The 21,249-nt window shown below is 41.5% G+C and overlaps 1 protein-coding gene across 1 annotated transcript in view; it reads right to left on the bottom strand.

Moving 5' to 3' along the window:
- Nucleotides 1-1,703: 1,703 nt before the first annotated feature.
- NDUFV2 (NADH:ubiquinone oxidoreductase core subunit V2) overlaps nt 1,704-21,249 on the bottom strand; it is a 26,228-nt gene continuing 6,682 nt past the window's right edge. Inside the window, exons 3-8 of the mRNA XM_018553445.1 lie at nt 15,770-15,832; nt 15,472-15,588; nt 14,181-14,349; nt 12,443-12,552; nt 3,365-3,441; nt 1,704-1,874 (exon numbers count right to left, since the gene is read on the bottom strand). Coding sequence (XP_018408947.1) covers nt 1,781-1,874; nt 3,365-3,441; nt 12,443-12,552; nt 14,181-14,349; nt 15,472-15,588; nt 15,770-15,832 — 630 coding nt within the window. The 3' untranslated portion in view covers nt 1,704-1,780. The remainder of the gene's footprint in view (nt 1,875-3,364; nt 3,442-12,442; nt 12,553-14,180; nt 14,350-15,471; nt 15,589-15,769; nt 15,833-21,249) is intronic.

Raw genomic sequence — 21,249 nt, 5'->3', positions numbered from 1 at the left:
TGTGGTCAGATGGAAAAGGTGCAACAGATTCCTTCGTCTACACTTAACTGCGTGAATGGAGTAATCTCCACCTGGGCCAATCTGTTGCACTTTTTCCATCTGACCACAGAAAATCTGCAGATAATTGTAAGGTGTATGGGGACCTTAAAAGGTGCCCACACACCTTATAATAATCGCAGGAAATCCCGCGATCGTACGATAATCGCAAGGTGTGTGGAAGGCGTGCGACCGTTTCTACTGTACGGCGGGTGTCTGGCATGATTGTAAGATAATTGCCGCACAGGCCGGTGTGTGCAAGCGCACACTGCACGTTCAGCATTGCGGTCATCGGAAAGCTTGCGATTATCGCAAGTACGATCTGCCTGTCCAAGATAGGCAGATCGTACGTTTTTTTTAATGACCTTACAACCAATCGCAAGACAAAAGTCTTGCGATGGTTGTAAGGTGTGTGGCCAGCTTTAGGGGGAAATCAATGGGAGAGCCCACAGGGGCAAAGGGGGAGACAATCCAGAGTATAATGTCATAAAATAGATTGCACAGAAACCCTTAGCCCCAGTTTCCCCTTTTGCACTGCAAGAATATAGTTACAGAGCGTGTGCAGACTGTTCTGTAGTAAAGGATACCTGTGCTGAGAGAAATATGGAGGCTTTCTAAAAATGCTAATTGCCTGGCTGTCTTACTGATCCAATTGCTTTATTACTTTGGATCGCTAAACTGAAACAAGTATCCAGATAAATCAGAACTGATCTGTCTTGCCTGTCCTGAGTAACATTAGGTTAAAGCGTATCTAAACACAAAGACAGTAATGTAATATAGCAGTTTACCAGTCTATAAAGGAGGTTCCTGCAAACGTTTTCTTTTTTCAGCCTTTATATTACCTGCTAATTCTGTAAATGATACTTCTGTCCCCGAGCGGCTACATTTACTTCTGAACATTATCAATGGAGGAAGCTATGGTTACTACGCAGGTTGGAATGCAAGCATGTTTTATGATTATTACATGGGGGGTTAGTAGTTTACACAAGAAGGAGAACATTGTTTTTGCTTCCAGTTTATCTCACAGGAAATGACAATGACACTTATTTACAGGAAGATCAAAATGTATTTGCTAAAAATGTTCTTAGCTTGAAAAATGAACATGTTGTTCTTGGGGTGAGTGATACCTTAAGGGATTTTCCCCAGAGTGACTCACTACCTCGAAAATCTGGGATGCATTATTATGAAAAGATTGACCAGATCGCTCATGGTTGCTCCGTTAGCCACCCCTTCCTGCTCCTGTCGTCTGCATAGACCACCTGTGAGGTCACACTCATAATGCTTTGTAGCCAGTAGGTGATTGAAGACACAATGCCTAATCTGCATATTTGTTTCACACCAATGACTCAAAATACTAAAGCATTTTAGAAGGCGAGGTCATTAATGGTAGTCTCTATAGTGGTCAGGTTTACTTCACAGTTAGGAGAAGGGAGTATGTTAGCATGAGGTTAAGGATCAGTTGTTATTTGCTGAAAGCATAGATGCTTACATGTCATTTACAGTTGTTTCGGTGTAAAACAAAACTGCATTAGGCTCCCATCACCAAAAATGAATATGTGGATTCTAGAAGAGTAAATGTAAATATCGGTTATATAATATCAGTACATTATGGGACAAAGCATTTTGCCTGCCTGCAGCGCCGATATACAGATTATACAACACAGCAATATTGGAACAAAACAGTTTTATTTACGTGTATAGGGGTTTAGCTTTGCAGTTATATTAAGTATATTACACTGTGATTTCAGAGGTCTGCACGCACACCAAAGCCAGGTCCTGTTGGAGGTCCAGTCAGAGAGGTTAGTCCTCCAGCAGGTTCACATGAAAAACGGCCATTCCTTAAAAACAAAAAAAGGATACAATTGATCAGTTTACTCTTCTAGGCTCTACAACAACACATTAAATGTACAATGATCCCTATTGTGTAACATTATAACAATTTGTAGAGAGAATCCCTACAATAGTAACCTTTTCAGCTCCTAAAAAGAGAATCCTATCTTACTGTACATTATAAACAATGTTGGGTGACCTTTTATACTCTAATCTTAGAATTGCACAGCAGCAAAAGTGCTACATGCTCTCCATTAGGAATAATTGTGCATCCAGTGCAATATGGCTTTCATGAAAGAAGGATGGCAATAGTATACGTAGTTCTGAAATTCATGGAAACTGGAACAGCTTGCAGCATCACAGAGCTGTATATTTCTACTTTCTGAGCAGACGTCCATCTGGCCGTTCACAAACGGCCATGGACGTAAGGTAGTTAAGATTTTCACCAGAATTAAGGAGACTTTCAGAGCAGGCCAATTTGTTTCCAAACAATATAAAAGTGCTAAAGCGGCAATTCAAAGAAATGTAAACTAAATTAAAATATAAATGGTGATAAAAGATGAAAGAACTATCGGGAGAGTAAAATGTACTCTTCCCAATAGTTTGAGCTGGTGTGCGACACTGCATCTTTTACATGTCGGCTCTATAGCTTGAGAACTCAGCGATCACAAACCGTTGATCACTCAGTTTATGGTTTCTCCCTGCAGAGACAGTCACTAGTCCCGTGCTCCAGAGCTCATTGGAGAGGCAGACAGGGGAGGAGGCAGGCACAGCTGGCTTTGGCTCTAGAGGCAGAGGCAGCTGTCAATTAGACAGCTCAGTGGATCCTGACAATGTTGTCAGGATCCGTCACGGGTGCAGGGCGGCTGTGTGCGGTCAGCATATAGCAGGAAATAGCCCGCTATATGCCGAGTTTTAGGTCACAGGTGTACATTAGTAAATGTCCTCCTGTGACCCAAAAAATGTTTGGCCATAGTTCTCTAAACTACAGTCTGGAAGCCCATTATTTATTGTGAGCTGATGACTTGGATGCCATACTCAGTAACCAGAAGAAATAGTGACAGATGAAACCAAAGGAAAGGGCTTTTCCAGGGTGAATGACAGCATGAAATCCTCAATGCTTCTAAAATAGACATCCTTGTGTACTGACTATCAAGAAGACCAGATAAATCGATATCTTCAGCTACTATGTAACATGACAGCATCCCCTACCTGGGTAAAGCCCCCTCAAAATCAACATCTGAATGCTTGACCTGCTCTTACTGATAATATTCAGTGAATAGAAAAGGATTCTCCTCAGATAAAAGATCACAAGGGGATGTTTCTGTATTCAGAGACAGCTGAGGAATATGTATTTTTATTTATATTTTTTTACTGACAGATATGACAAGACGAGGTTTACCATTAGCAGTGCAAATCCACTTCTAAACTTAACACAGAGAGGCAAATTACACATAGATTATGCCAACATTTAAAGCATGTTACAAAGAATGAGTACCTGGGTCCAGGAGAGGGAATTTTCCCAGCTTTCAAGTCATCAATTATATTTTCAATATCCTTTGGCAAAAGATCCTCCTGGAAGATAAATCCATCAAGCGGGTCAGAAAAAAAAAGTATATTTTATTCTGTATGGTTTTTCTCAAGAATGATGCCAACAAAACAAAAAGTCCCTTGTACCACATTTTAGAATGACAGACATACATTTGTCAGCCAAAAGATTTATAACTCTGTTCAGATGCTTTTGTGATATGCACACACATTTTCCATACTACAAAACAAGTCAAGTGCTTTCTATGTCCTATTCATTTCCACTGAACATAGCACTGCTAATTCATAGTCCATTGATAAGGCACAGAATGGACATGTACATGCAAAGTTTACTGCATACATACAGTATATAGACCGATCAGCCATACCATTCTGACCACTGACAGGCAAAGTGAATAACATTGATTATTACTAGGGATGCACAGATACCATTTTTTCAAGTACTGTTACTCAATTACTCACCAATACTTTTTTTTTTTAAGTGACATGTTCTCTAAAACACTGCAGACTAATGATTTTAGGACAGAGGTGGAGCACCAAGGCCCAGTCACAGCTGCAACCCTGGTAGTTCTGCCACTGACTCAGCTGTAGAGGGACTACTAATCCCAGCAATAAATTATACAGCAATGCAGAATACCACCAATCCTAGCAATACATTATACGGTAATGCAGAAAGGCACCGGATATAGAGGACTACATATCCCAGCAATACATTATACAGCAATGCAGACACACTCTGTTGCTCAGCAGGGCTGTTCCTGACCATGGCTGTAATGGGGTCTCACCATGGCTGTAATAGGGTCTCAGGAAGCAGCGAGTCTGAGGTTCCCAGGAACTGCGGGACCTCAGGCAGCAGAATCCATGAAAAAAATGTAAAGAGCTTAGTATTGGGGCATTGTCACGAGTACAAGTACTCGTGAAAATGCCTAGTATCAGTGCATCCCTTTTTACTAAATTACAATTGCACCTGAAAGTGGGTGGGATATATTGGGCAGCAAGTGAACATTTTGTCCCTGAAGTTGACAGCAGACAGAAAAAACGTGCAAGCATAAACCTGGCCATACATCTATAAAACTATCTGCAGATTTTCTATGGTCAGATGGAAAAAGTGCAACAGATTCCTCCATCTACACTAAACTGTGTGGATGGAGGAATATCCCACTGGGCTGAGCTTCAGTATCTTGCTACAGGGCCCTGCTGGCTCTCAAAATACCTGAACAATCTGATTGGATGCAGGCATTGTTCATTGTTCAAAGTATTTTAAAAACCAGCGTGGCCGACTAGCAACATACTGAAGCTTGGCACAGTGGGAGATTCCTCCATTCACACAGTTTAGTGTAGATGGAGGAATCTGTTGCACTTTTTCCATTTAACCATAGAAAATCTGCAGATAATCGATAGGTGTATGGCCAGCTTAATGATCTGAGCAACTTTGACAAGGGCCAAATTGTGATGGCTAGATAGCTGGGTCAGAGCAACTCCAAAACTACAGCTCTTGTGGGATGTTTCTGGTCTGCAAAATGGTTTGAGGAACACAACAATGAGTTTGAGATGTTGACTTGGCCTCAATTCTCCAGATCTCAATCCAACTGAGCATTTGTGGGATGTGCTGGAAAAACACGTCTGATCCATGGAGACCAATTTACAGGTCTTAAGGATCTGCTACTGACGGCTTGGTGCCAGATACCACGGGGTCAGGGCTGTTTTGGTGGCAACATAGGGACCCTACTCAATATTAGCCGGGTGGTCATAAAATGTTATGGCTGATCGGTGAATATATTTCCATTTTAATGCATAATTCAGGAGATAATAATAATAATAATAATAATGTTCTGCACTAAAATAAAAATGCTATAGTAAGTTTTGTTCCAGACATAATCAGAGAATTTTAGTGGGGTTAAGTTAGGTGGCTAAGGGCCTGTTCACACGACGTCCGTTTTCTGTGCTGACCTGATCCGTACGCTCCTGCGCTAAAAATGCATCCCAATGTATCCCTATGTGTTTTATGGGCTACAGTTGTCACGTGCGCAGTCCGTTCAGGTTACGACAGAAAAATACTGCATGTCACATTTTGTACTTCAGAAACGCAGTGCAGCTAACATACTGGCAGCCCCACTCCAGCAAAAAAACAAAAAAAAAATGTTTTTTTGTTACCTGGAATGCATCAAAAACACGGCAAAAACACATAGCACCGCGTCTGCTGATCCGCACCTGAAAGTCATGTGAACAGGCCCTTAATCAGAAGCAAAATGCAGGGTTAGAATAGCTGTAGAATTTACACCCCATTAGAAGGTGGCTGCTCATATGACAAAATGTATATTCTATTGTATGGAGACTGGAGTAGCCGGCGTGACGGTGGAGGTAATTGCAGACGTTTTGCCTGCATCTCCAACAATACATTAGCACTTAGCAAGTTTTGCAGTGAACCGGATGAACTGATTTAGCAGTTCTGAATCCTGGTCAGCTCAGGAAAAATGTTCAGATATAAACTGGCAGTGAATGCAGAAGATAAAATTATCATCACTATAAAAAAAACAACCTTTTGAAACAATGCAAAAAGTCCTGTTGATATTTTTGTACCTAAAATGGATGCCTTTAAATTCCTGCATTTTATGTGTATATAGCATGCATTGCAATGCAAACTACTACATAGAACAGATATTACACAAAATACCTCTGTTTCCAAGTGGAGTAGCAAACCCTTAGGACCTGTTCACACCAGCCCCCATGCACTATGCCATGTGTGTAGCAATCTGACTATGGTAGATACAGGCACACAATGCATCAGCATGGTGTCCTGTGACTCATAGGGATGCAAAATTGACCACGCCAGCATGGATCTATTTCCATGCTTGCCTTGGTCCATTTAAAACATGGGAAACAGGGGAATTTCTATTACAATAGTGGGCAGGTGGTTGCACCACCGTACCACTGAGTCGGCAACCAGCATTGCCTTCTAAACAGGACATGCTGTTTAAAATTTGCCACATAGCATCACGGATCATGTGCATTTGGGTGGTTGGGGGGGGAATAGTAAAAATGCAGGTCAACCACTTTTTTTTATTTATCGCCCTCGGCTGCCCATGTAAACGAGGCCCTAGGATATGACTGATGTCTGTTTACGTCAGGGAAACTTGCCATCTAATCCTGTCCAAGTGACAGGTGTCAGACAGAATAGTCTTCTCAACAAGGCATAGTTGGAAGTTCTAAGACTTCCAAAACTAGAAAAATAAATTTGGTGAGAACTGGGCTCTATCTCATCTATGCCACCTCTAAACAACCAGAATGTATGTTTTAATGTTCCACTAGACAAAAGTACAATGAGGGAGATTAATCAAAACTGGAGCAGACAAAATCTGGAGAAGATTTGCATGACAGCCAATCAGCTCCTCTTTCATTTTCAAATCCCAACTGAGCAAACTAAAGATAGAAGCTGATTGGTTGCCATGGGCAACTGCTCCAGTTTTGATAAATGTACCCCAATCTGTTTGCAGAAATTTGATCAATGTTAGCTGTGTGTTTAAAATAGGGATGTTCAGATACCAAGTACCGTACTCGGTACAAGTACAGATACTTTTCCAGCTCCAACACTAGACTAGAGAAAAATTCAAAAGTTAGGAGGCAGCTGTCATTAGGAGCATACGGAGCTCCTGGGATTTGTACATCTCTGTTTTAATATATGATTTATTTTTTAAATAAATATAAATAAAAGGATGTAGTGATACCATTTTTTCAAGTACTGATACTTGCCCAAGTACTCACAGATACAAGTACTGATACATTTTTGTTTATTGTCATGTGACAGTTTTTCTAAAACAATACAGACTAATGATTTCAGGACAGTGGTGGAGCGCCAGAGCCAGGTCCCAGCTGCAATCCTGGTAGTTCTCATGAAAATGCCAAGTATCGGCACTGGTATCTGAACTTCCCTAGTTTAAAACTATTCTGCTCTCCTCTGGACACTATGTACACAAAGAAGGCTTCATTCAGTGACCACTCCAGTGGGAGCTAAAGTTCTATCATTATACATTCTTATTATTCAAATTAGACAAACTGTTTATACCGGTCGTAATGCCAAACTGCCACTTTCCGTTTTTTTTATGAATGAAGCTGACTTCTTCCACAACAGATTTGTTGTCACTGTATTTCCTTGAGGAAGTAGTAAGCGCAGAAGCCATCTTTTATCTTGTGTGCATGTGCTCCATTCTCTGCACAATAAACACCATCTGCACATCTAAAAGCCCTATTTAAAGTCTCACTGTGCTGCTTGGAGATTAGCAGGTGGATTATCTAGCAAGTAACACAGCAACAATCTCAATCTAGATATATGCTAAGCAAACATTCTAGACAATGGCAAACTCTTGCAGAAGTCTATAAAAATATTTGAAACGTGTGAGAATGGTTAAAAGCTTCTGACAGCAGCATTTATGTTACTGACTTTATGCTGTCGTGACTCATGTACATACACAGAAGAGAACTGAAATATACTGTGAATGTGATTCATCCATTAACTACGTACACTTGGCGGTGTCATTTTTCATCCCGGAAAAAAGATTTACATGTTAAGAAAATGTATTTATAGTTTCAAGGCAAAATATAAATGTTTCCAAAAGAAATTCAGCTAGTCCTTGATGGGCTTTATAGTCACACAAGCGGCAATAGGGAACAATCCCGTGTGCGATACTACCAAACCATCCCTCAGGAAAGTGTGGGGGTAACAGTAAGCTGAACAAGAACACATGGGTCCATGCAGGTAGTGAGGCTTCACTTGAACTCTTCACCGTTTGCACTTCCATTGGTGAGATCATTACATGCAAACACAAAGACATGTGCGAGATGCAAGACTGCATCCAGTGCTTCTATTAGTCTTATTCCATATTGCAACTCTAGTATTAACCCTTTCGCTGCCACCAACGTATGTCAGCAACTGCAGGCTCCTGTAAACCAGGGGTCTCAAACTTATTTGACTCGGGGGGGCCACTCTACAATTTTTTTTTCTCCCATGGGGGCCGGCTTGCCAAATTTCGTACATCAAAATAAAATGTAATTATATCCGGTATGGTACTATGGACCCCAATACACACACAATAAGGCCCCATTCATATCTGTAAATTCAGGTGTAATTAGGGATTCCTGCATCAGGAACTTGCGTTTTTCTGCAGCAGGAATGCCTAATCTGGGGTTTACAAGTGGCAGCTGTCACCCATTCAAGGTAATGATCAGGTGACAGCCGCTGCATGTAAACGCCTGCATACCACATGTAATTGAATGTGATATGATTACATGCGGTTAGAAAACACTCTCCCTGGTTGCACAATCGATGCATCCAGGGAGAGTGACCGATTCCTAACGAAATGCAATCAAATCACATATCTTTACATGCGGTATGCAGGCGTTTACATGCAGCTGCTGTCATCTAATCATTACCTTGAATAGGTGATCGCTGTCACTTGTAAACACCAGATTAGGCATTCCTGCTGCAGGAAAACGCAAGTTCCTGATGCAGGAATTCCTAATTATATCTAAAGATACAGGTGTGAATCTAGCCTAATACGCTCCCCCCCCCCCATACACAAAAAAACCCCTACCCTTGTACATATAAAATAATACACCCCGCCATACACACACACAAAAAAAAAATACGCCTGCACATATAAAAATTAGGCTCACCCCCGTACACATAAAATAAAAAACTACCCCTGCACATGTAAAATAATACACTCCTCCCCCCACATACAGAATAATTACCCCCCACCCCTGGCTGCAGGCCACATAGTAGCGGCTCGCGGGCCGGTACTTTAAGACCGCTGCTGTAAACAGTCTAGCTACCGGGAGTCCTTTACATGTGTAAAGCCAACAGTCGGTTTTACACTGGAAGCGATTCAGGCAGCTGTAAAGCTATCTGATCACTTCCAGGAGCCAGTAAACATGACCATCCTCCAGACACCCTTCACCTTGCTTCCCAGGCTGCGCTGCACTGCCCCTCCTGCGGCCCGGTGTCACGCTTATGGGGATTTCCAAGTGGTGGATCGCAACTGCGGAGGGGTTCCTCTATGGGAACCAATCAGATATGAATCTCAGGTGTCACTCGCAATCTTAACGGCGAGTTTGGGATTCCACCATCAACTGCGGCCCGGTGTCACGCTTATGGGGATTTCCAAGTGGTGGATCGCAACTGCGGAGGGGTTCCTCTATGGGAACCAATCAGATATGAATCTCAGGTGTCACTCGCAATCTTAACGGCGAGTTTGGGATTCTACCATCATAGCCTAAGCAGTTATGCTAGTAGGGACAGCACTATTACTTCATAGCCTGTATGCAATCAGTGGGTAAGGTGCAGGTATAAACTCAATGGAGAGGGTGCTGGTGACTCAATAGGAATCTGGCATCAATCAAGGTACACAGTCTATGCATGAACCAGACACAGTCTCAATTAGAAATCACTCCAATAGGAGCAGTACTTGCAGTTCTGTAACAGATGGTGGCACTGTGGTTCAGCAGAGGGGTCCGCAGGGTCGAAGTGGGGGTCCCAGGCTTGGTTGCCAACGATGTGGTGTCCAGGTTCAGGAGGCAGCAGGCGTTCTGACCTCAATCACGGAACGCCATGCTGCCTCGCTCGTCTCCTTAAATAGGGCCAGGAATTGAGGGAGGAACTGCTGATCGGCCCGAACGACTTCCGCGTTCCACAGTGGAACGCATCCGCCCACTCACAAGCCGGAACTCGTGCCGCTTCCGTGTTCCATGGTGGAACGCAGAGAGGCCGCGGCGGAGACTGGAGCAAGCGGCCCAACGGCGTTACACCCGGGACCAGCATCATGGGTGTTGGGGCGGGGAGAGAGACCAGCGAACATCTGTTTGCTGATCTCCTACCCGCTGAATGAAACCAGAAGCGACGATTATTTAATTACTCCCGGTTTCTGTGCTGTCATTCCCCAGCTAGAGAGGCCGGGGAAGAAGCTGATCAAGCACAATCTAGCTCTAATAGACCATTAATGTCTCTTTAGGGCACCTGTCACCACTAAAGTGCTATCACATAGGGGGCTTTTGAGGCCCCTATGTGATCGCAAGCAAGAAAAAAAATTTTTTCAAGGTTCCCTGTCCTCGCATGCATGCACATAATAACGCAAACACGTGTCGGGTGCACCTACATACGAAAACAATTATTTGTTTTTTCACACATGCTAGGTATTGCGGCATGCGCCACAGTGAGAGCAATAATTCTAGGGCCTGTAAAGAATGCAATTTTTAAGTTTGGCATGTTGGGCATCTATTTATTGGGCACAACCTCCTCTTTTATATTTTTCCAAAAAAAAATGGGTAATATATTGTGTTTTGGTACTAAAATAAACTTGTGTTTTTTACTGAAATTTTGGGTTTGATAAAGATTTGTGCTAATATCATGCAACATAAAATTTGCAACTGCCACCATTCTATTCTACAGGTTCTTTGTTTTCAGGAAATATATAATTCTGGGGGGTTTAAATTATTCTCAGGCCTCAGAAAGAGTTAAAAGTTTACTTTTCTAAACATATTTTATGTTACATCTAAATTCTGAACTAGTCCATTCATACTTCCTTCCTACCATCCCTTAACTGAAGGGACAGGGGCTGGGAGAGAGTCTCCAGGAGCCAGAGCACTGTACCCACGATTCACTGATCGCGGTTGCAATGCTCTGTAGGCTCAAATAATGTGTGTGCAAGTTTAATTTTTTTCTTTCTGCAAACACTAGACTATACCTTAAACAATGTTTCCCTCCACATTTGTTTTATCTAAAGAATATGTTATGCTGTGTACACGTGTTCCTAATAAAATGTTATCCAATGCATTTGAACACTAACCTGTTCTTCTTTGGTTGATATACTTTACAAAACCATTTGCATGCTATGTTTAGAACATATGGTAGTCAGCTTTTAAAGAGCCAATAAGCTTAAAACAGAAATTGGCTTATATAAAATAGCTATGACATTATCAGATGCACATGTCCATTTCAGGAGCTTATCAGAACCAAGCATATTTACGATAATCCCAGCATTATCGATGAGAAGAAAACCGTTTGATGCATTCGAATGCATCGCAAGTGCACAAATCAATGTAGTATTTTGAAGCTAATCAGTACCATCTATTAGCCTGAGAATATATCCTTCAATACAAAGGATTTCACAATGGTGCCAGTTGTAATTTCCTGAGCACATTGATTACATACCCAAGTTATAGTCTAGACCTTATCGAATACATATTCCACATATAATTATATAATTGTAGTTTTGTGCTGTTTGCTGCAGCCAACATAGTTCGGTGAGTACGCACTGTGAAGGGGGTGGACGTGTGGACACAAATACGATCCTCAGCAAGCTTCATTTACCATCTGAGCATTTGGAGGCTGCACTTATTGCACTTTAGTGGACTATTTTTTGCACAGAGATTCATTTTTTGCACTGAGATTGATCGCCGTGTGATATTGGAAGAATTTATTTATATTAGATGTTTTCCTCCTATTGCACTTAAGGGGATACATTTGCATAGATATTGAGCTTACGTAGAGGTTTTATAATAGGAATTGATCATTATGTGATACTATCACCCAATTGCCGAATTTTATATGTTTAACAATAGTGCACTGAATAATTTCACAGAGGAATCATTGTTTATGCACTTGATATATATATATAATCTATGAATAGTTGAGTCCTTTTTTTTTTGTGCACTCAACATTGAGGCCACCACCTATCTCATTATAGTGACTTTGCCCACTTAGGGTGGATTCATCTTAATGTTAACACGACTATACACAAATTGAACTACTAGCGCTGCATATCTAGTTAAATATGTAAATAAACTACATCTCGAGGCAAAAAAATACATTTAAAGGCCAACTCCATGCAAACAGGTCAGAAAAGGAAGCAAGAAGGAAATCTGCCCTACATGCTATTTGGCAGGTGGCAGACACAAGAAGTGAGGGACACACACACACACACACACACAGTAGAAATTGAGAACAAATGACAGTGTTTTAAATCAATATACTCACATAGTAGTTGTCATTAATCTGGACCATTGGGGCATTTACACAGGCTCCAAGACACTCAACTTCTGTCAGTGTGAACAGTTTATCAGAAGTAGTCTCTCCCGCATGTATTCCTGTAATCACAAAAACACAGCGGGGGGGGGGGAATCAAAACTGGACCGAAAAAAAAATCTGGAGCAGCTGCCCAGGGCAACCAATCAGCTACTCTCTTCAGTTTGTTCAGTTAAGATTTGAAAATGAAAGATAGAAGCTGATTGGTTGCTATGCACAGCTACTCCAGATTTTGCCTGTTCCAATTTTGATAAATTGCCCTCAGCTTGTCTTGACATGTGCCACAAATAACACAGCATTAAAATATCTAAAAAGAAAAATCAGTGTTAAAGCCAAAGGCATCACCACAATTGAAGGCAACTACTGTGGGTTTTTGTTTTCCCATTTATTTTTAGTAATGTCAGGTTCCCTTTCAGAAACATGCTGCACAAACAGCACACTTCTTCTAACATTTAGCCCAGGGCAAAATACAGCAATCAACACAAACACAAATTTCCATTGATTCCAGTGGAAGGGTGTTTGGCTCGTCACATTCAACTGAATTTAAACAAGTATGGCATTCTCTTCTTTCAGTTTCCTGAAGGACCCCTTCCCTTACTGCAATTCCTGTGATGGGATTAAAGGGTGGTTCTAATTCTACTAAACTCATTTGTCTCTTCTAGAAAATGCTACCTAAGGGTAGATTGGAGAGGCAGGTTGGAGTACTAGATAATGAAGACTGGGAAGAGGCTTGCCCTAAATTGTTAGATACATATTCAATTATATATACTTCATAGATCGTATCTGACCCCTGTGCGACTATCCAGGTTAAGCCACAAGCATAGCCCTCTATATGTTGTTCTGATCTAGGTTCATTCTTCCACTTAATTTGGGACTGTCCACCCAGGTAGTCAGAATCCTACACGATAAAATGGGTTCCCTGATCAACCATAACCCAAAGTATTGTCTCCTGCAAATATTTTCAGACTTGAATTCAGATAAATTGGCCAGATTATCCAGACATGAAACTTTATTTCTTCCGCACAAATGTTTTCTAGGACCCACAGGCTCTGCTGCCTTCTTGTGTTGCTTGGATTGCCCAGATAAATGCCACCTTACCATACAAAAAGCTTATCTATAGGCTGTAGAGGTTGTCCCACTAAATTCCAAACGGTTTGTGAACGTTAGTTAGATCACTGAATCTAGTGACCCCTTATAGACATCTGTGTACTCTGTCAGCACTTGTATCATTATTTTGATTCTGGCTTTGTGGTTTGTTTACTATAAGTTTCATGACTCTCCAAGAGTGTGATGCAATGTGCCATGTTATTACTGGCTTGTTTTTGTACTTTGTTTTCTTTTTCAATAAAGTTTCTCTTTTTGAAATGTGAAGAAGTTGAACAAGTAAAAATTAATGCCGTTTGTCTCCTCAGAGTGCCCCCCACAAAACCCTGATGGAGTTCATTCTTAATAGTCTAAAGATAAATATGACAGCCGATAATGGAAACTTTGACATGGCTGACATAGAAAATACAAATAAAAGAAATGCAGATGTTTATAGTTCTTCCCCATGTTTACTATTTATCAATATGCGACTGTGCAAAAGCAAGTAAACATAAAAGAACGTCAGAATGTCACACTGGCTTTATAATTATGATTTGCACACATCTCTAAGACCATTTATGACAAAGAACATGAACACAGGCCTTACCAAGCTTCTTCTGGATGGCTTCCAATATTGAATCAGAATCTCTGAGCATGCAAGGTGTCGTCGTACAAATTTGAATATGGTACTTTCCTACTGGTTTCCTGTTATACATAGTATAGAATGTGGCCACTTCATACACTCGCATGGCAGGCATCTGCAAGACATCAGCTACCTGAAAATACAGAAAAGGGGAAACCATGAAGACACATACTTTATAAAATAATAAAACACGATAGCAAACTAAAAGGGAATTTTCAATAGAACAGGGGAACTCGCGGTCAGCTAGTTGCAGATGGAAAGGAATGCTTTTTATCCATAGCAATATGGAGTACAAAATCCTGAATTACAGTACAGAAGATTGCTAACAATTAAAAAAGATGAGTAGTCCAAGCAAACGTTACTGAATTAGAACGGTTTATTGTCATATTAAAGTGACACGAAACCTTCATGTTATCCTTCCTAACACTTGTACACACGATGGAATATCCAAAGCTGCATTCATTTCTTTAAAAAAAAAAAATCCTATTCAATCTTACGCCCAGCTACCTTGTCAGAGCAATGTATGTTATTTCTTGTTACTCGCACTGCTTTCTGTGCCTACAAGTCCCATAAGGCAGCATGCAAACTGCTCCCAGTGCACATACACATTTTTTTTTTCTGCAACTCATCAGATCTGTAGTGCACAAAAAAAAAAAACGAACAACAGCTGTATTAAAAGCAGAGAAAGATGTGCAGCTCACCCCTGCACTCCCTCCTTGCAAAGCCACTGCACTGAGGAGGGAAATCATAAGACATAAATACAGTAAACTCCCAGGGGGATTGGTAGATGCCGGATAACTGTAGTTTCTGGTTGCTTGAGCAACCACCCCTGCATCTACTGTATCAAGGACCTCTTAGTTCATTCCTGAGATAGGTGGTACTCTAATTAAATATGGAAGCCTGATCGGAGACCAGTTAAGTATCTATCAGACTAGAACATCGCTGAAAATGGGCAAAACATTTGAAGGCCACTTGCTATGGACATGGATACCAGCTGCTTCAGAGTGCTCTTCCCCTCCAGGAGTTCAGTTCAGTACTACCTTTTTACCTATATAGGACACCAGAAAAAACATACGTCGACTCTCCACCACATGTACCTTAGGCTTAGGAAAAGTAGTAGGCAGGTCTCACTGGGCACAATTCTTCCTGTCCCTGTCTAGGTGGGAAAAGTCTGCCACGGTAGTGTTGTCATGGAAGATGAACAAAGAAGGATGTGGTCAGATTTCCGGTAGAAGCACAGTGTTTATGATTTTACCTTGTTCATAGCAGAGATAGGCAGCCATCCATGTTGTCTTTGTGCCAAATCCAGCACTGGAATTACAGCTGCGGCTTTGTGACCTTCTGGGTAGTTGCCAACTATAGCTTCTATTCTCTATTGAAAGAAAAACAAAATCTGTTAAAACATAAATCTCATCCGTGTTGGAGATGCTTGCGATGAAAAGCAAAGCAATTTAGATGCAGGCTCTGCAGCCACTAATGGTGTTATATAAAAGGCAGAGCCTGTGTGTTCTGTTATATAACAGAAATGTCTCCCGTAAGCAAACACAATGTACCTTGTAATTTTCTGGAGTGAAGTCAAAGGGTGTATCTGGGTTGTTCTCAGGGGTATCTCTGTGCTGCAGAAACATAAATGAAAACATCAGAAGCCTGATACAGAATTACATATTCATTTATCCAGATATGAATCGACTCGACATGAAAACTACTCTGTGTACTTTCCTCATTGTACTGAAAAGGTTTTTTTGTACATAGATAACAATGTTAAAACATATAGATGACTGTTAATAGAGCACAAACAGAACATTGCTACAACAAGGTTGAGAAAAAAAAAAGGCATGCCATACACATGAAAACAATACTGCCATTTATCTAAAAAAATAAATCAATTATCCTGAAAGGGTCAGTACACTTAGAAGTGATATTTCTGGTATCGGTAGAGTTTTAGGGGGATAAATCACCTGCTGCCTTCTTTATAGCTATAGAGACTCCTGCAGCAAGATCCTCTCTGCCCACATCCCCACTTCCTTATGCTACTGTCTGCTTAGGGCAGATGATGACCATTTCCATCTCTAACCAGTCCCTCTGACTTATACCTAATTACCTGCAAAGGACAGCGACACGTAACTGCTATAGGAAAGGCTAAGGTGTCTGACATGTGGGCTTTAAAAGGGACCATTCACATCTCTCCAGTGCGGTACATGCAGTGAGTTAAGGCACAGTACTTCCATCATCATGTTGTTGTGCCATTCATTCTGAATTACACCCCAGCACACTAAGGACCCATTCACACCAAATCCAGATCTGCAGACCAGATTGTTTCCGGACCCAAAATGCATCTTAATGTATTCTATGCTATTTCTGGCCTCTGTTCACACCAGCGCAGCTTGTTCCAGACCAGAAAAATACTGCACGTCTCATTTTGTCTGGTCTGGAATGATTTGGAACTCCAGGCAGGTTCACACCATTTTCCAGACCAGATCTGGTCCGGAAAATGGTGTGAACCTGCCCCCAAGCAACACAGCTCAAGCGAACATGCATTGCAGGGCACCACAATGCACAATATTGTACTACTGCGAGTGATGTGCTGCATTACAAAAATCCAACAAACTTCTTTATAAATGCCCCCAAAAAAGCATGAAAATGCATGCGGAAATCTACCACAACAATAATAAAAAAAAAAAAGCCTGTTTCCTATAGCACGTACCAGAGTAATTGCTGCCGTCACTTAAATGGACAAATTTATCTAAAATATATTTCAGGAAACTGCCAACTTTCTATGTAGAGGAATACTAACCCCAGCTAACTTTGTGTTTTAGACAGGGTAGGGAAGAGTTAACGTTTCTGACAGGATTTATATTTACTGTAACCCTACTGGGGAGATTAACCCTCACTTACTGACCCGTCCGAGATAATCAATGCTCAGAACAGAGCGACTCCTCCCAGGATTGGGTGGGGATACAACCTCCCTATTACATTCCCAAATCCTGGCAAATCCAAAAAATGTTACTACAGAGAACTTCCTATGAGGGAATAATTACATCACTTCCCTCAGATGGTAGAACCACTTCATCACCTCTCACTAATGCCAATAAACAAACTAGGCAAGAATGCTACTATGAAATAATGACAAATATGAAATAAAGATAATGCAAAAAAAAAAAAGTATGCATGCACATTTTTCACTTGCAATTTCAGATTGTTTGCCTTAAAATAATAATAAAAAAGACATTTTAGTTCTGCGTTAAGCATCAGCATTTTCAAGGAGAAAAAAAAAATATCTTCCGTCACATTTATAAAGCACAGCTGGGCGCTTACAAACGGTTTCTTCAATAATATGAAACAAGTGACACCCATTTATTAATAGGTGGAAGGAGGAAGAACTCCTTTCTGCACTGTAAGGCCTCATTCACACACAACGCAAGAGCAAAATTGTATATTGCGCATATGCGCGTACATACGAGCGTATATGCGTGCACTATTTGCAATCCCACAATGCATCATTCATAATAGAAATGTTAATGAACTGTATATGCGCGTAAATACGCAGAAATACGCCACCCGGACGCATCTCGGTTCCATTCTGTTTTTGCGCATTTTTATGCTACGCAAATATACAGCTCCATGCGCAGCTATGTGTATGGAGCCATTTATTTGCATATGCTGCACATGGTACTATACGCGCGTATATGCGTGGCAGTGTGAATGAGACCTTATGCAGGACAACACAGGCTCCACATCTTCCTCTGCAAACCTGAAACCTAAAATTCAGGTGTATTGTAGGGTATGGACTACTGTGTCTGGTGGATAGTGGTATCCAATCTCCATTTCTAATCAGCCCCCAAAGTGTACAGATTAGATCACATAAGTCGGGTATATGGCAGCAACTGACATATAATGACACCTGAAGTGGATAACAGAAGACTACTCAAGATAGGACTAGATAAATCTAGGAAGCCAAGTACCCAATGCAACCTGAATACCGAATTACTCTCAGCCACACTGTAATAGTGTGAACCTAGCCTATCGCATTTGTTTTTACCTGACATGTCCCTAACAAAGCCTTCTCTTTCCTTTGTCCCCAAAAGACTGGCAGTAACTTTTCTCAGGCAGGGGATCAGTACCAGCTTTGTAGACTAAGATCCTGGCCCAAACATAGTACAATCTCGAGAATCCTGGTTCCTGTCCAGTATTCCTTATGTTCATGGCTGTATGTACACACACACACACACACACACACACACACACACACACACACACACACACACACCTCACATAGCTAAAGTCCCTGCTGCTGTTTTTCATTCTGTGTCTTGACAATTGTGCAATGTACTGTCTGGTTGAGTCATCACTCCGAAATAGAGATTACAAGGATGCTTTCCTCTTCCAGATATTTCCAATATTGTTCTATGCACAATCACTTGACTGAAGCCCAACGGAAAGTTCAATTTCATTTTTAAAAAGGTACTTTGGAAATGTATGGTACTGCTGAATATCTTGGCGTGTCAGGAAATGTATGGTACTGCTGAATATCTTGGCATGTCAGGAAATGTATGGTACTGCTGAATATCTTGGCGTGTCAGGAAATGTATGGTACTGCTGAATATTTTGACATGTCAGGAAATGTAAGCATGCGTATAATTAAATAATACTGCTAGGCCCACCTTTGTATTGGAACAGCATCTTTCAAGTTGTTAACATTGCTTGTTGGCTGGCGGCTTAGACTGACTGGCTTGTGAATTCTACAGTCTCTTGTCCATTCCTGACATAAGATTAACTCCAATTAAAGGTGTCCTTCTTGTATAGTTATTTTGGACAAAACTTGGCATTAAAAAGGAGAATTATGAGGTGAGTGATTTTCACTCACCTCATAATCTTGATACGACCTGTAACAATGAAACTGTCACAGGTCGGCTCAGTAGATCGGGAAGTGAGCGAACACATACCGGCACTCGCTCACTTCTCGATCCTGTGCCGGCAGAGAGCCGTGACAGGGGAGGGACTGGATTCCCCCCTCCCCTGTCCGATCCTCCAGCGCTGACTGGCGGAGCGGACGGGGCGGGGATACTGAGCTTAGGGGGACGGGAGGACGCTAGTTTGTGTCCTCCCGTTACCCTTAGGAGAACTATGGGGAAAAGACCTAACCCCATAGTTCTCCTTTGACATAGTGAACTGGACTTGAACTCAAAAAGTAAACATTTGCCAATAGGAAACATCTATAAATGTTAATAGTGTATAACTTGTACCCTTTGTCACAATCTCATCCTGAAATATAGCAGTGCACTTCCTGGTATGTGAAGACACTTAATACTCCTATGCCTACACCCTCATAGCTGTATATCTGGTATGTGAGGGCACTGCCACCTCTGACTGCTGGCCTCATGAGACTGTGCTGCTTGCAGGAGAGGAATCTGTACTACAAGAAACTCCCTGCTTCTGTGCCATACATTCATTCTGTGCTTCCTCTACCTCTGCTGTTGCTCTTTGAATATTTTCCCACCAGTCATAAGATCACCAGTAATCTAGGGACAACTCTGACATGAGGAAGCAAAGCCCTCCCTCTACCAAGATAACTGCATCCTCACAGACACAGTAAGTCAATAATGGGGACAGCTGCTCCACTTATTTTACATTTCAGTGTCACATACCCACTTAGATATCTAGTACATCAGATGAAAAGCTTGGTCAAGTGATGATTCCAATTGCCCCCATCAGCCCATAGATCTGCTCCGTAGCCATACATCCACATCTGTACTCACCCAAATACTCGGTATCGGCACCAATACTAGTATCAGTGCATCCCTACTCATTACATAACCAAACTCGGCTTCTTTCTTTGTAGTGCTATAAAATGTTTGTGCTTCACTGCTCCTCCTCACAATGAAAGTCGATGAGTTGGCCAACTGATTGAGAACAACAGACTACTAAGTGATTAATTTCTTACCTCAACTAACAGAGTGTGATTGCACTGAGACAGCGAGAGCTTGCTCTAGTTACACATTTACAAACCTCTATATTTGAAGTGTATGTATAGCCACTAGAGCTGCAGCTAACGATTATTTTCAAAATCGATTAGTTAGCCGATTATTAAGTTCGATTAATCGGTTAATCGGATAGAAAATTAAAATTAAAGTTTAAAAAAAACGGCTCCATTGATGGGACTGCTAGTTTGTATTGCGATTGTAGTCCATCACAGGAGCAAACTTGGAGCGGTGGAAGTAAAAAAGAAAAAAAAAAAAGTGTGGTGTGCAATATAGTGAAATTAAAAGTGTAAAATTGAATGAATGCAGAATGGCACCGGCTATAGAGGACTACAAAACCCAGCAATAATGCATTATAGATGGCGGTATTCTGCATTGCGCTGTATAATGTACTATTGCTGTGTTTTGTAGTCCTCTATAGCTGGTGGTGTTCGGCATTGTGCTGTATAATGTATTATTGCTGGGATTTGTTGTACTCCTCTATAGCTGGTGGTATTGTGCTGTATAACGTATTATTGCTGGGATTTGTAGTCCTCTATACAGCGCAATGCAGAATACCATCAGCTATATAGGAATACAACAAATCCCTGCAATACATTATACATACAGTGTATAATGTATTCCTCTATAGCTGATGGTACATTGCTCTGTATAATATACAGTACAGCACAATGTACCATCAGCTATAGAGGAATACAAATCCCAGCAATACATTATAGAGCACCATGTGTGGGAAAGTGCAGTCGTACCTGAGCAGTCTTCCAGCAACTTGCTTCTGAGATCTGGCCCGTCTATCTGCCGCTGTCATCCTCCCCTCCCCACCCACACACACCTTCTCCTCACTACTTCTCCCCGCGTCCCTGTGCCGATCGTGGATGTGGGCGGGCGGTGAGCGTGAGGCGGGGAGGAGGTGCGGCGTGTGTAGCGTGGATGCGGGCGGGTCTGGCAGCGGCGAGCGTGAGGTGGGGCGCGCAACGTGTGTGGAGCTGTGGACAGGGGCACCTTATCAAAAGCCGATTAATCGATTATTGAAAAAGTTGACAACTTTTTCAATA

This window comes from Nanorana parkeri, unplaced genomic scaffold (assembly GCF_000935625.1).
Source record: "Nanorana parkeri isolate BGI_ZX_2015 unplaced genomic scaffold, ASM93562v1 scaffold7, whole genome shotgun sequence".
Classification (NCBI taxonomy): Eukaryota; Metazoa; Chordata; class Amphibia; order Anura; family Dicroglossidae; genus Nanorana; species Nanorana parkeri.
Note: the sequence above shows the minus strand (reverse complement) of the source record. Positions and strands in the feature narration are given on the sequence as shown.